General features: G+C 43.9%; 1 protein-coding gene and 1 long non-coding RNA gene across 5 annotated transcripts in view; one reads left to right on the top strand and one right to left on the bottom strand.

Annotated features, from left to right (window-relative positions):
- Positions 1-4,423: 4,423 nt before the first annotated feature.
- On the bottom strand, positions 4,424-8,302 carry LOC138754598 (uncharacterized). Its single transcript, XR_011351847.1, has 2 exons — positions 8,155-8,302; positions 4,424-4,710 (listed from the first exon to the last, which is right to left on the bottom strand). It is a non-coding gene; the product is annotated as an uncharacterized lncRNA (long non-coding RNA).
- Positions 5,566-14,210, top strand: part of sh2d5 (SH2 domain containing 5) — an 80,948-nt gene continuing 72,303 nt past the window's right edge. The window contains exons 1-3 of one of the 4 annotated variants that reach the window (XM_069919066.1): positions 5,566-5,627; positions 7,543-7,756; positions 13,783-13,863. In XM_069919066.1, coding sequence (XP_069775167.1) covers positions 7,700-7,756; positions 13,783-13,863 — 138 coding nt within the window. In that variant the 5' untranslated portion in view covers positions 5,566-5,627; positions 7,543-7,699. Of the gene's footprint in view, positions 5,628-7,329; positions 7,757-13,404; positions 13,608-13,782; positions 13,864-14,210 lie in introns of those variants that run through there. The other 3 variants (XM_069919067.1, XM_069919065.1, XM_069919069.1) reach the window with 3 other exon arrangements.

Genomic DNA, 14,210 nt, shown 5'->3' with positions numbered 1-14,210 from the left:
TGTTTGATAGATTCTCTAAAGACCTTGATACCATCCAATAGATTCTATTGTATAAATGTTTTATTTTCTTGGTATCCCTCTGGTTTTTCTTACTTTTTAATTTTTCTTTTTTTCCAGAGGTGGGGGGGGATGGGAGGTGGGAGGGTGTGTTGGTGGGGTGGAATGGTATACATACATGTATAATTTTTTGAAATAATGTCTAGAATTGAATGTGATGTAGCTAATTATTGTGGTTTAAAAATGTTTAAATAATCAAACAAAAACCTGCAACCCCTGGTACGTTTCGAATGGTGGGAGGAAACCAGAGCCCCCAGGAAAGCTCATGCAGATACAGGGGGAAATGTACACACTCCGGATTCGAGCCCCTGTCCCGATCGCTGGCGCTGTAAATGTATTGCGCTAACTGCTACGCCAACTGTTAAATTTGTTCTGTTAAATTTATTCTGTCTTTAATGACATTTTTATTTAATAAATTCTGACACTCATTTGGAACGTACTTAACTTCCATAAAGTTACTAAAAAAATCAAAAGGAACAGGTTTGGGATTAGGCCATGGAGATCTTGGAGCCAGCTTGTTTGTGGCCATTTTCCTGCTCTCTCCAAGTAACCTGATTTAATATTAATCATTCACAATTACTTACGACTTTGACATCTTGTTTATTTCCAATTGATGCATGCTGTCCCGTGTGGCGTTGTTGCTGCACTGAGCAATGAAACCAATTTCCATGTTTATTAACGTTCTCTGAACAAAATTAGTATTTCCTATCGACATTTAGATGACAGAATTCACACATTAAAATGACACTTTGTTAATTGTACCGGCCATTTTCTCTCCTGACCTGGCAGTCTGCAACAAAGACTGGAGAATAAACACCCTTAATCTTTCTGTGTTGAAGATAGCCAGCCTGTGAGTTGATGCATGACAACTGTCTGCCATAAAACCAAACTGTTGAAGATCCTGGCATAAACAATACCCATTGTTCATCAGCTAGTTTCCTTCCCTACTGCTGTTTAGATTTCTGACATTACAGGTATATTTTGGCATGTTGCAGTTTCCACACGTCACCTTCCCCCTTTCTAAATAACAGCTCTGGGTGTGAGTCAATAGGTCATTAGGCCTTTTAATCTCCATTTGCAAGTGTTTATTATTGTACAGGTACAGTGAATTCTTCCAAGCATGGCTGTGGTTGGCTCTGTTGCTTCTCCTTGCCCAATCCCTCAGTAACTTTAGGGAGATGGAAGGGTAGTTATGGCCTAAGTGTTGCAGAGTTTTAAACACAATCGCTCTGTCTCTCTTTGTTGTTAAACTTCACGAAAGAAAAATTCTGAGCGCAGTTCAATATAAATCTTCATGCTCTCTTTCTGTTTTGCAAGAACTATAATTCTTCAGACATCACTGAGTAAAATATTGATTATCAGTTATAAAGATGAGTATGATCGAATGAAAACTGTGGAGAATCTCAGCAGTTCCTGCAGTGTCCAGAGGAATGCAGAAATATGACCCGTGTCTTTAGCTCCTCCAGATGCTGAGGGATCCACTGGGTTTCTCCAGCACGTTTCTGCATTAACTACAATCTCTGCTTCTGCAGGTTTTCTTGTTTCAATCTAATGACCCAACATGGATTCAGAATTTAAGATTTACAATCATCCGTGTAAGGAAATTTCTTGTAGGCTATGTCTTAAATGGTTGACCGTATACCGAGATGATCCTGAGCTTAAATTCTCCACATTCAGAAAGCAAACGTCCAACAGTCCCTCCCCGTGTAGGTCACTTGTCATTCTTCTAAGCTCCAGAAAGCATTAGCTAGTATCACTAGCCCCTTTCACACTTGCAAGTGATCCCAGGAATTAATAGCCAATCGGCCTTTAAAGTGTCTCATGTAAAAGCAAAATCTGCTCAATGCCAACACTTTATATACAGTGCTGTATATAAAGCTTAATAATATTATAATTAGCCATTGTTAATTCCATTCAAATATCAGATCATAATACATTGATCAGGATTTAGGGCAGGTCCACCATCATTCAATGTGTCATGACGTCACTGGTAGAAGGTAGAACAGTCCTAACCCCCGGGGATGGCTCCTTGCAAGTGTGGAAGTGTTCAATGTCCCAGTTAGGAGTGGTCAAGTGTGAAAAGCCAAACCCCCATTCCTATCCGGGACACTGAACGGCCAATTTAGTGGGAAAGGGGCTACTGAATTTCTCATTGTAGGCCCATTCCTTCATCCCAGTAGCAGTAACTTCGAGAATCCACACTAAATTGATTTAAGTGCTTCAAATTAGGTCTCATCAATCTCACCAGTAATATCCATACTTTTATTTTTTTTAGACATACAGGCCCTTCCGGCCCACGACCCTGTCCGGCTTAATTCACCTATGTTTTTGAAAGGCGAGAGGAAAATGGAGCACCCGATGGAAACCCACGTAGATACGAGGAGAACGTACAAACTCCTTACAGACAGCGCCAGATTCAAACCCGGATCACTGAGGCTGTAACAGCGTCGCACTAACCGCTTTACCAACTCCAACCTCCTTGCCTTCATAATTGCTTGCTTAATCGGCATTTTCATCTTCTGAATGAGCTCACCATCCTCTCCGTACACATCCCAGTTTATACTCTCCTTTTCCATTTTCACATTTTCCTCATCGCACGTCCTCTGTCCTCTATTCATCCACTTGCTCAACCTGCCTTTATCCACCAGATTTTTTGCTTCCTTCTCACAGCTCGCTTTCCATCCATAAGATCAAGGAACAGAAGTAGGCCATTAAGCCCATCGAGTCTGCTCCACAACTCCACCCAGAGGTAAACTGTTCTCACGTCTAGTTCAAAATTCTGGCCTTTTCCCTTGACTATTTAGATACTTATCAATCTCCCCCTTAAACTCCCCCAATGATCCAGCCTCCACAGCTCTGTGTGACAATGAATTCCACAAATCCATGAATAAATTTCTCCTCATCTCTGTTTTAAATGGGTACCTTCTAATTTTGTGCCCTCTTGTCCTGGATCCACTCGCCAAGGGAAACATCTTATTCCCATCTACTCTGTCCAATCCTTTCAGCATTCGATGAGATCCTCTCTCATTCTTCTATAATCGAATGAATACAGTCTAAGAGCTGGTAAACTTTTCTCATATGTTAGCCCTTGTATACCAGAAATCACCCTGTATTCTCTCCAACATCATTACCTCCGTTCTAAGATAACGGCCCCAAAGGTGCACACAGTTCTCCAAATGAGATCTCACCAGTGCCCCATGGAGCCTCATCAACACCTTTACCCTTGTAATAATATGTCTCCTTATTTTCTCTTCTAAAATGTACAACTGTATATTTCTCAACATTGCACAGTACAACTCTGATTATCTGAAATTGGATTCTCCGAAATCCTCATTTATCTGAATTTTTCTTGGAGCCAAACTGACCGGGGATGTCAGGCTCCCGGAGGCAGCAGTGGACCTTGGGCCCCTGGTGCCAGCAACAGCGGACCTCGGACTCCTGGTGGCAGTGGGGACCTCAAGCTCCCAGGCAGGGAGCGTGGTCCTCGGGCTCCTGGCACATGTGGGGCCTCGGTGGGGAGGTGTTGGTGATCAGCAGTAACCAGCATTTTTTTTGGTGAGAATTAAACTTTATTTTAATGCCTAAAAAGCCTTCCCTTGTTGTTTGTCACTGTATAAAACTTTGCTGATGCTACTGGGCGGTTTTTAAAAAAATGACTGGTTCTCCAAATAAAATGTTTATATGAAATAGGCCCGGTCCTGACCATTTCGGATAATTGGAATTGTACTGTATCTCATCGGCCATTTCTTTGCCCATTATCCTCAGCTGTTCAAATCTCTCTGCAACCTTTCAGTTTCTTCAACACTTCCTATTCCATCACCTATCTTGGTTTCATCTGCATACTTCGCCACAAAACCATTCACTCCATAATATAAATCATCAATATACATTGTAAAAAGAAGCGGCCCCAACACCGACCCCTGCGGACACCACTAGCAACCGGCAACCCCAAACAGAATGGGATCCCTTTATTCCCACCCTTTGCTTCCTGCCTATTAGCCAATGCTCTACCCTTCCAATATCTTTCCTGTAATTCCATGGGCTCTCATCTTATTATGCAACTTCTTATGTGGCACCTTATTGAAAGCCTTTTGAAAATCCAAATACACAACATCCTCAGCCTCTCCCTTGTCCATCCACCTTGAGATTTCCTCAAAAAATGCCAATAGGCAGGATCTTCCCTTCATGAACCCATGCTGGCTTGGACCAACTTTATATCATAGAACCATAAAACATTTCAGTACAGAAACAGACCTCCTTGGCCCTTTTAGTCTCTGCCGAACCATTTTTTTTTGTTGCCTCGTTCCATTGACCTGCATCCAGTTCAGAGTTCTCCATACCTCTCCCATTCATGTAACCACCCAAATTCTTCTTCAATGTTAAAATTGAGCCTGCTTTATTTGTTTCTTTACTTGTTCACACGGGAAGGTTGTGTACAGCTTTTTTTTTGCATTACTAATCAATGGTCATTTTGCCTCGCCCGTGGGAGGAAGAAGAATCTCAGGGTTGTATGTATCTAACAATAAATCTGAAATCTGTTAATGGTGCACCTTCTGGCAGATGTTGAGGGCCACAGAGTCTCCACAAAGTCACAGGTGCATGATGAACTTCCTAACCTTCAGCTGTTCGCTGGCACACCGACTGTGTCATAACCTGTCTTCAGGGAAAATGCACAAGATGAAATTGGTTGCATTCTGTCATTCATCTGAGTCATCAACATTGATCCTGAATAGTTGAGGCCCCAGGACTGAAACCTACAGTACCTCCCATTGTCTCAGTGTGCAACTCCTAGCCTCCCTCTGGGTAACCTCATGAACCTTTTCATGCAATAACATTATCAAATACTTCTTTAAAATCTACAGACATCTACTGAATGACCTTTATTCACCATTCTAGATGCATATACAAAGCAAACTAAGAGATTTGTGAACTCCATTTTCCATTATGAAATTGTATTGACACTGCCCACTCGTGTAGTGGCTGTTGCCCTGTTAACATTTCTCAATAACTCCAGTATTTAGTCACCATCAGGTACTCAACTAGCTGGTTGACTTGCATTTCCCAAGAAAAACAAGCATAAAACTTGCAAGCAGTAGGGATTTAGAGACATAGAGCTCCATCTCCATTGATTGTTTGCTGGGGTGCCCTCCACCTATTACTTTCCACCTGTGGGCCTGTGCTCTTCCCTTCCACCACTTTGTTCGGGCACCTGATTACATTTTGCTCATACCTTGATGAAGGGCTCAGGCCTGAAATGTTTGTTAGGTATTTTTATCTTTGCTATATAAAGTACACGGCGTGACCTACTGAGTGTCTTCAGCACTGTGTTTTCACTTCTACATTTCTCTGTTTTCACTTTCAGATTGCAGTTAATTTTATGATATCTGATGGGACGATTCAAGAACCTGCAGTATTTTGGGAAACCATTCACTCTCTCTGCTGCCACCTGCTTTTGAATGCCAAGACTGTAGGTTCTCAGCAAGGAAATTTGTTTAGAGTCAGATGTCTCAACTGTAAGAAACACCAGAAATGCTGGAGGAACTCAGCTGGTCTCGCAGTGTCCACAGGAGGTAAAGATATATTAAGATTCATTTTTGGGCCTGAGCCCTTCCTCAAGGTATGAGTAATGAGAAGATTGGTGTCTGACTTAAAAGGCTGGGGAGAGCGAACCATGCACAGATGTGTTGGCAAGAGAATGGGTCAGTGTCTGACTTAAAAGGTTGGCTACTGGGAGATCCACATTATTGCAGCAGAGAGTGTCAAGGTGCTGAGCAATGTGATCGCCCAGACTGCGCTCAGTCTCTCCACAGCCACAAGGGGAGTGCTGGATACAGTAGATGGTCCCTGCAGATTCACAAGTGTTGCCTCGCTTGGAAGGACTGTTTGGGTCCCAAATGACGGCAAGAGAGGAGATGTAGGAACAAGGTATAAAACCAATCTGAAGTCGCAGGGTAGGTGGCAAGGGGTGGGGAGGGAGGAGTGGGCGCAGGAGTCACGGAGGGAGCAGTCCCTGCGGAAGGCGAAAAGGGGAATATGTGTCTGGTGGCGGGATCATGTTGTAGAGGGGCGGAAATGGCAGGGGAGGATGTGTTAGATGTGGAGGGTGGTAGGTGAGGACAAGAGGAATCTTGAGCTTTTCGCATGTGGGAGCAGACGGGGCCAGGGCAGTTGTTCAGGAACCATCCTTACATTGTCATTTTATGATACTTATGTAATTTTCTTCAGGAAGGTCACTGTCTCAGACTGTTTACATCCTAATGTACTCTCCGCAACCATTAGGGAGGAACTTTGATTGAAAGGATGGAGGGAAGTTAGAGTCAAAACAGTTATTAAGAAGAGCGGCAATTTTCAAGGAGAAACAGATTCAATGTTTCGTCAGACATTAATTAAAGTGAAACATGAAGATGCTGAGGTTGTAGTAAAAATACACAAAGATGCTGGAGGTACTCAACCAGTCTCATACTGTCCATCGCAGGTAAAGATACATTACTGATGTTTCAGGCCTGAGCCCTTCTTCAAGGAATAAGCAAAGAACAGGAAGGTGTCAGAATAAAGACGGAAGATTGGCCACGGGGAGGAGTCCAGGCAATAAAAGGTGTTAATTGGGTATGATAAGAGGAGAGAGATGGCTTTGTGAGATAGGGGGCGAAAGGGAGAAAGACCGAGCTGGGAGAAAGTGAAGGGGTAAGAAGTGGACGGGGGATTTAACAGAAGCCGATATTAATGCCATCCGGTTGGAGGGTGCCCAGTTGAAAGATGAGGAGTTGTTCCTCCACTTTACAGGGTGGTCTCAGCCTGGCAGTGCCCAGGAACATGGACAGGCGGGTCCGCAAGGGGAATCCAAATGGGCAGCCACTGGGAGATCCAAGCTATAGTGGCGGACAGAGCCGAGGCATCTGGCAAAGCCGGCCTCCTTCAAAAGACGTCTTCTTTTTTTCAGACATTAACTCACTCCTATGTCTCTCTCCACACACCCAGACTGGCCTACTGAGTCTTTTTTTTAGCGGTTTCTCAGATTTGCAGAATTCTGGGTGGGGGGGGAATGTTTTCCCACTTTTAGACAGCATGGGTTTGGGTCCTAAAGATAAGGGAGTGTGAAAGAGGAACTGACTTTGCAGAATTTGAAACAGTTGCTGAAATGAAATTAATCTTCAAATAGTTCAAGAATACATTGGGAGGCTGATTCAATGCTTTCAAAAGCAGCCTGCAAGAGAATCCTGTGGATCTTAACCGCTGATAGACATTTCACAGGGGGTGTGAACCGATGTTTAGGGGTTTGACTCAGACGGAATAACAATCCTCGGGCCACGGAATGCAACAGAAAACGAAACTTTCCGTGCCTATTTAATGCAGGATCCCGTATCCTCGGGGGACACCCTCTAGACCAGACCCAGACCGTTCTCCAGCCCAGCAGCAAATGCAAGTAACATTTTTCATCAGAAAAAAAGGAGAATCATTTCCGGCACTTAAACATTTTCTTTACAGACGCCTCTGTTAACACGGGGATGACAGGCGGAGCAGGTGAGAGGTTTGCTGGACTGGGCGTCCCAACCTCGGCGGCTGCATAACCGGGGTGAGGGGAGAAAGAGAGGACCCCCCCCCCCCCCCCCCCAAACTTGCTGCAAGTTGTGGAGGGGGGGCGATGGCCAAGAGCCGGTCACCGGACAACAAGCCCAGAATCAGGACCAAGTTCGTGGAGGTAGGTTTGGCATTGTGTGTGTGTGTGTGTGTGTGTGTGTGGTGGTGGGGGGGGGGGGGTGGGGGTCAGTCGTTGTGGAACCTTCTTGTGGTCCTGTCTTTCTGCAGCCCCAGTACGTGTTTGTTTGATGTTTTATTATTTTAATTAAACCCCCCCCCCCCCCATCCACCCAATTTGGAAAAAAAAATCAATGCAGACTGATCTGTGCATTGAGAGGATGAGATTCCCCCCTCCCCCCTCTCCCCTCTCCCCCTCCCCCCTCACTCCCCTCCTCTCTCCTCTCCCCTCTCCCCTACTGGCGCCTTTTGCTTGACTCTTTCATGCGATGCCCACCCTCCCCGCCTTGCAACACCCCCCCACCCCGATCAACGTTCCTCATATCCTGCGAATGCACGAACCGTTTCTCAGCGGCGACCACCCAGAAGAAGGAGCAGTGGGGAAGCTACCAGGACGCATTGGGAGGCGGCGCGGAAGGGAAGGCACGGCTGGGTCCGGGGCGGTGGGCAGCGGACCAGCGGCGGGGCAACGAAGACGCAATTCCTTCCTAATCATTCCGCCTCCCAACCACCAAATCCATTGGAATCGGACAGTTAACCCTTGAAGTCTGCAAGGGATGTAAAAACAGAAACAGAACCAGGCCATTCAGCCCATTATCATTCAGTTAGATGCTGCCCCCGTTAAAAGGAAACCTTCAGAATCTGCCTCCAGGTTCAGTCCGAGGCGTTTATTTCTAAGAGCAGAAGTGTAATGTTGAGGCTGTTGTCTGATATGTTTTCTCTATTCCCTACCTGTGTGCTGTTGTATGGATGAGGCTGGCCCACCCATCAGTGACTCCTCTCCTATGGCCATAAAGGCCCACCTCCAGCATTCCTGTACCTGCCAAAGTCTTGTGTTTGTTAATTTCCCCAGCTCTCGACTTTGTGGTGTTTGATGGAGCCTATCACCTGTATGGGACAGTGATGAAGTAAAAGGACCATGCTGGAGAAACTCAGCAGGTCAAACCGTAGCAAAGGTTGACTAACCATGACCAACATTTCGGGCTTGAGCCCTTCACAGTGGGAACAAACTGTAGGCAGGCGCCTGAACAAAAGGGTGAGGGGGGGGTAGTTGGAAGGGGCAGTGGGAGGTCCCAAAGGCTAAACAGGTGGCTAAGGGAGTGCACACCAGCAAACAGGGGGAAGGAGGGATGGCTAGGTGAATGGTGAGGGAAGGGGGCAGAGGGATGGAGGAAAGGGAAGGGGGGGGGGGGAGAACAGAGAAACCAGAGATGTTAATGCCCAGATGGAAAATCAGGTGGTGTTCCTCCAATTTCTGGTTGGGCATGGTGGATTAGTACACAAGGCCATGTGAGTCTGGGAGCGGGTGGCAGAATTGAAATGGTTGGCCACTAGGAGATCCCTGTTACTGTTGCGGACAGAGCACAATTTCTCCGTCTGTTCCCAAACTGAGATCTTCCAGTCCAGATCATCTGAAATGTCTGCCTTCTTCCCCTCCACCACCAAAGGGAAAAAAAATGTCTCCTACTTTTTTTGGGCACTGATGAAATCTCAGTTGGAGAACTGCGTACAGTTTTGGGCACCTTATTTGAAGAAAGATGTGTTGGCATTGGGGAAGGTTCGGAGAAGATATACTAGGATGTTACCAGGAATGAGAGGAAGGCTTTGTCAGTTCTTGGACTGGACTCAATGGAGTACAGAGGATGAGGGGTGGTGGGGGGGGGGGGGTGGCAGCTGGAAGGCCTGGACAGAGTGGGTGAGGGAAGGATGTTTCCCCTTGGTAGGGGAGTCTTGGACAAGATGGCACAACTTCAGGAGAAAAATGTGTCAATTCGAAACAGATGCAGAGTAATTTCTTTGGCAAGAAGATCATGAATCTATGCAACTTGTTGCCACAGGCAACTGTGGAAGTGAGATTGTTGAGTGTATTTAAGGCAGAGATTGACAGGTATTTGATTAGTCAGGCATCAAGGGTTGCAGGGAGTGGACACGAATGGGTGGATGGATCAGCTCATGATTAGAATGGTGGGGCAGACTCGATGGGCCAATGGGCCGACTTCTGCTCCTATATCTTGTGAAATTCTATCCTGTCGTCTTTTGCTAAATCCTTCCAGTGTTTATCCACTTCATTTACACATGTTATGAGAGTCTGCTTCCACTGTTGTTCTGATATCACTGTCATAGAGATTGTTCACTTAGTTTACCTTTGAAACAATCCATTATCTTTTTGAATATTTTTCTCAGATCTTCTTAAATTTTAAATTTAGACATACAGCATGGTAACAGACCCTTCTGACCCAATGAGCCCATACCCCATAATTACCCCCAATATACCCCTGTATATTTTGAAGGGTAGGAGGAAACCGGAGTACACAGAGGAAACTAATATGGGGGAGAACTCATTACGGTCAGTGCCGTATTCAAACCTGCAGGCACTGTAACAGCGTGGTTCTGACCGCTACAGTAACCGTAGCACCCAAGCCTTTATTAATCTTCAGCAGAAAGGAATCAGCATCTTCCATGTTAATGTGTCAAAGAGATTGGTGGAAGTTCAAACTCAATGCAATAACATCCCTCTCTTCCCAACTCCTTATGCTTATTTCACCTTGAAATGTTTCCTCCAGATCTTGCATTATTTTGCATTTCAGGGAAGTGCTCTGGGTTTAAGTGAAGGGAGACATCTGTTTTACACAGAGTTATGGGTGCCTCAAATACATTGTCGGGGGGGCGGAGTGGTGGTGGAGGCTGAAATGTTAGAGGCATTTAAGAGACTCTTAGATAAGCACGTGGATGAAAGGAACATAGAGGGGTTAGTTTTTTTTGGTAGTATATAGGTCGGCACAACATCAAGGGCCTATACTGTGATGATCTCAATCAGATATTAAATAAAATAACAGAAAACAATATACCAAAGAATCCAGAGATCTTTCTCCTAAGTAACATAAAAAATAAAGAATTTGGAATTGACTTGGAGGATGCACAAAAAAGATTTGTTAAGATAGCCCTAGCTGTAGCAAAAAAATGTATTATGTCAACCTGGAAATTGGAAGATAATTTGAAAATACAACAATGGTATATAGAAATGAATAAATGTATTCCATTAGAAAAAATAACATATAGTTTAAGAAATAATATTGAAATATTCGAACAAGTATGGGAGCCTTACATTAAATACAATAGCGAAAACCTACCGGGAACAAACATTACCTAAGTTGATGGAAGGAGAAGAAAAGAAAAGAATGGACTCAGTAGAATTTCTGGTGTATTTTTGTTGAATGACAACATTGTCTAACTGAATTAATGCAACCTAGATTGTATAACTAAAATGGATGAGAGGGGGGGGGATGGGGGGGTGGCTTGGGAGGAGGGAGGGGGGAGGGAGAAAAAGTCACTGTAAATGTGTGGAAAAGAAAAAGTGTATATCATGGCTATTGTGATTTATGGTGTGAAAAATAAAAAATTTAAAAAAAAAAAAAAAAAGGCCTATACTGTGCAAGGAAGCCATTCAGTCTGTGCCAGTCACAAAGATTATCCAACCAAATCGCGCCGTAGCATGAGACTTTAGTCAGGCTCAAGATACAAAAGACGGCAGATGCTGGAATATGGAGCAAAGAACAAATTGCTGAAGGAAATTAGTGAATCATAAGTACCTAGGAGGATCCGGCCCATCAAGCCTGCTCCACCATTCAATGAGATCATGGCTGATCTGATGATAGACTCATCTCCACCTACTTGTCTTTCCCCCATATTCCTTATGATGTCAAAATTTATCCAATCTTGTCTTAGATCCATTTACCGAGATAGTCTCCACTGCTCAATGTCCCCTAGTTCTACTCTTCCCCATTAATGGAAACATCTTACCTACCACTATCTGATCTATGCCTTTCATCATTTTATATGTTTCTATAAGATTCCCTCTCATTCTTCTAAATTCCAGCAAGTTCAGTCTGGATGCCTCAATCGCTCTTCATAGATTAACCCCCCACATCTCTAGAATCAACCTGTGAACCTCCTCCTTGACCATCCCCAAGGCCAGGACATCCTTCCTCAAGTAAGGAGTCCGGAACTACATGCAGTCCTCCAGATGTGGCCTCACTAGTTCCTTGGCTAGTTACAGCATAACCTCCCTGCTCCTAAATGCAATCCCTTTCCCGAATGAAGGGTCTGGTAGTATCTGTGGAGGAAATGGAGGTTCAACTTTTTAGAACTTCATCAATGCTTTATCCATTCTTGCTGAAGGAAATTGACCACAAACCTCAGCTCTCTATTTTCCTCCACAGATACTGCCTGAAGCACTAAGTTCCTCCAGCATCTCGGGGTTGGAATTCCGCGCTGTCTGTACGGTGTTTGTACCTTTTTCCCTGAGCCTACGTGGGTCTACCCCAGGAGCTCCAGTTTCCTCCCACCATTCGATGTGTACCGGGGGTGTAGGTTAATTAGGTGGCACAGACTTGTGGGCTGAATAGCCTGTTACCATGCAGGATGTCTAAATCTAAAAATCAAAAGACATCCAGTGCCTCTTTCAAAAAGATGACAGTTACTCTTCTACCAACCTTTCAGGCAGTGAAAAATCTGACAAATCCACATTTCTCATAATTCTTCTACCAGTTATTTTCAATCTATACCTCTACTCAGGGAAAGAAGCCCTTCTACTTCATTCTTTGAAGACTCCATTTAATTTTAAATAACTCAGTTGACTCTGCCTTATGCCCAGGCCACAAGCCTGCAGCCTCCTCTTTTCCAGAGAACCATCCCCAGCCTATCCAATCTTTCCTCATTGCTCCATTTTTTTTCGATCTTGGATATCCTCAAATTTCACCTCTGCACCCTCTCCAGTGTAATTACATCTTTCGTGTGATGCCGTGACTCGGTACTTGTGTTGCAGCCAAACAAGCTTTCTCCCTTAAATTTCTCCAGCTCTTGATAAAACAGATTCCCACCAGCTGATCCAATGGAAATTATTCTGTGAACATGAATGAAGGATAATTCATTATTGTTTTAAAGGTTAAATTGTGGTTTTAATTTGAAAGCCCTACAATGTACAGAATAGTCATGCACAAGCAATCTTACATTATAATTTGACTTTCTTAATTTTGAGATTAAATATGGAGAAAAGGGACAGGATATACTGTCTGTCTATTAATTCTAAATATTTAATGGTTAAATGTAATACTACATTTAGAATGTAACATACATGAAATTCTTTAATTTTGTCCATCGTGAGGTGGACAAGAGAATCACCGCTTTGTCTAGTTCCTCTCACAGAAATGAGGCCCCAGCGAGGAATGAACTTGCAAACCCTGGTTTACAAGATCAGTGCTCTAACTACTGAGCTATTGGAGCTTAATATTTAATTGTAGTGCTTATGGGCTGGCCCACCCCTGAGCCTGTGACTCCTCCCTTCCGGACACCCATAAAGGCTGTTACATCCAAACCCCTCCCTCAGTAACTGCCCTGGAGCTGGGTCAGCAACATGTAAGATGTGCTGACATCTAAAGGTGAGTGATTAAAGCCTATTAATCACAGCTCCTTGTCTAATGTGGTTGATTGGTAGCACAATTTAAATTGTGATTAATAGATTATATCAATAATTTATCCAAGCAAAATGGGCTAAATTGATTTATGTGGGTCTAATGCATTTGGATGAAGGACTGAAAAACACAGGATATACCTTAGTAAATTACTGCAACTTTGAACTTCTGGTGCAATAAGTGCAAGGAATGCTGGGATGTGGAATTAGATCTGTGATTGCTTGGTGGTAAACTCCTGATCTCAGCTGGATAGCTAGGGAGAGTTTGGGATGAGTTTTCCCTTAGGAGGGGGAGACAACCCTCAGCACCTTCAGTGAAAAACAGGTGACACAATAAAATTATCTGTGACCAAGTGCCTCTGCACTATTAACTGGACAATTGCTTAAGATGACATTTGATTTACTTGTTGCTGTATTCATCTTTCTGATAGCTAATGCTGAGCAGATTTTCAAGTTTATGTTATGGAGTTTGACATTTTTCTTTGGAATTATTCCCCCAGTATGTAGGTTCCTTTACTGTGGAGAATCAAGATATTGAAGGAATGACATGGAGGATCCACCAACAGCTTCATTTTCTGAAGGTAATTATTAAAAATAAGATGTACCAGATTGAATTTCGAGGCCTCTTAACCTATGGCAGTGGGATAAGCTTTAATCTGGCAAAAGAATTTAAAAAACTGATGTCGGAAAGTTCTTCACGTTAAGAACTGTGACAAAGTATTTAGTAGAGGTGGTTTGGAATGATTATTAGAGCAGGATGCACACAAACATTTTAAAACACAGAATTTTTGCAGGGCTTTTGCAGAGTGCTATTTTGCAAAAGGCAAGGCAGCAGCTTGCCTGAAAGAGCATGTGATCTTCTCTCTCAGAGAGAGAGAGAGAGAGAGAGAGAGAGAGAGAGAGAGAGAGAGAGAGAGAGAGAGAGAGA

Source organism: Narcine bancroftii, chromosome 2 (genome assembly GCF_036971445.1).
Source record: "Narcine bancroftii isolate sNarBan1 chromosome 2, sNarBan1.hap1, whole genome shotgun sequence".
Classification (NCBI taxonomy): domain Eukaryota; kingdom Metazoa; phylum Chordata; class Chondrichthyes; order Torpediniformes; family Narcinidae; genus Narcine; species Narcine bancroftii.
This window is presented reverse-complemented; position numbering and strand designations above follow the sequence as displayed.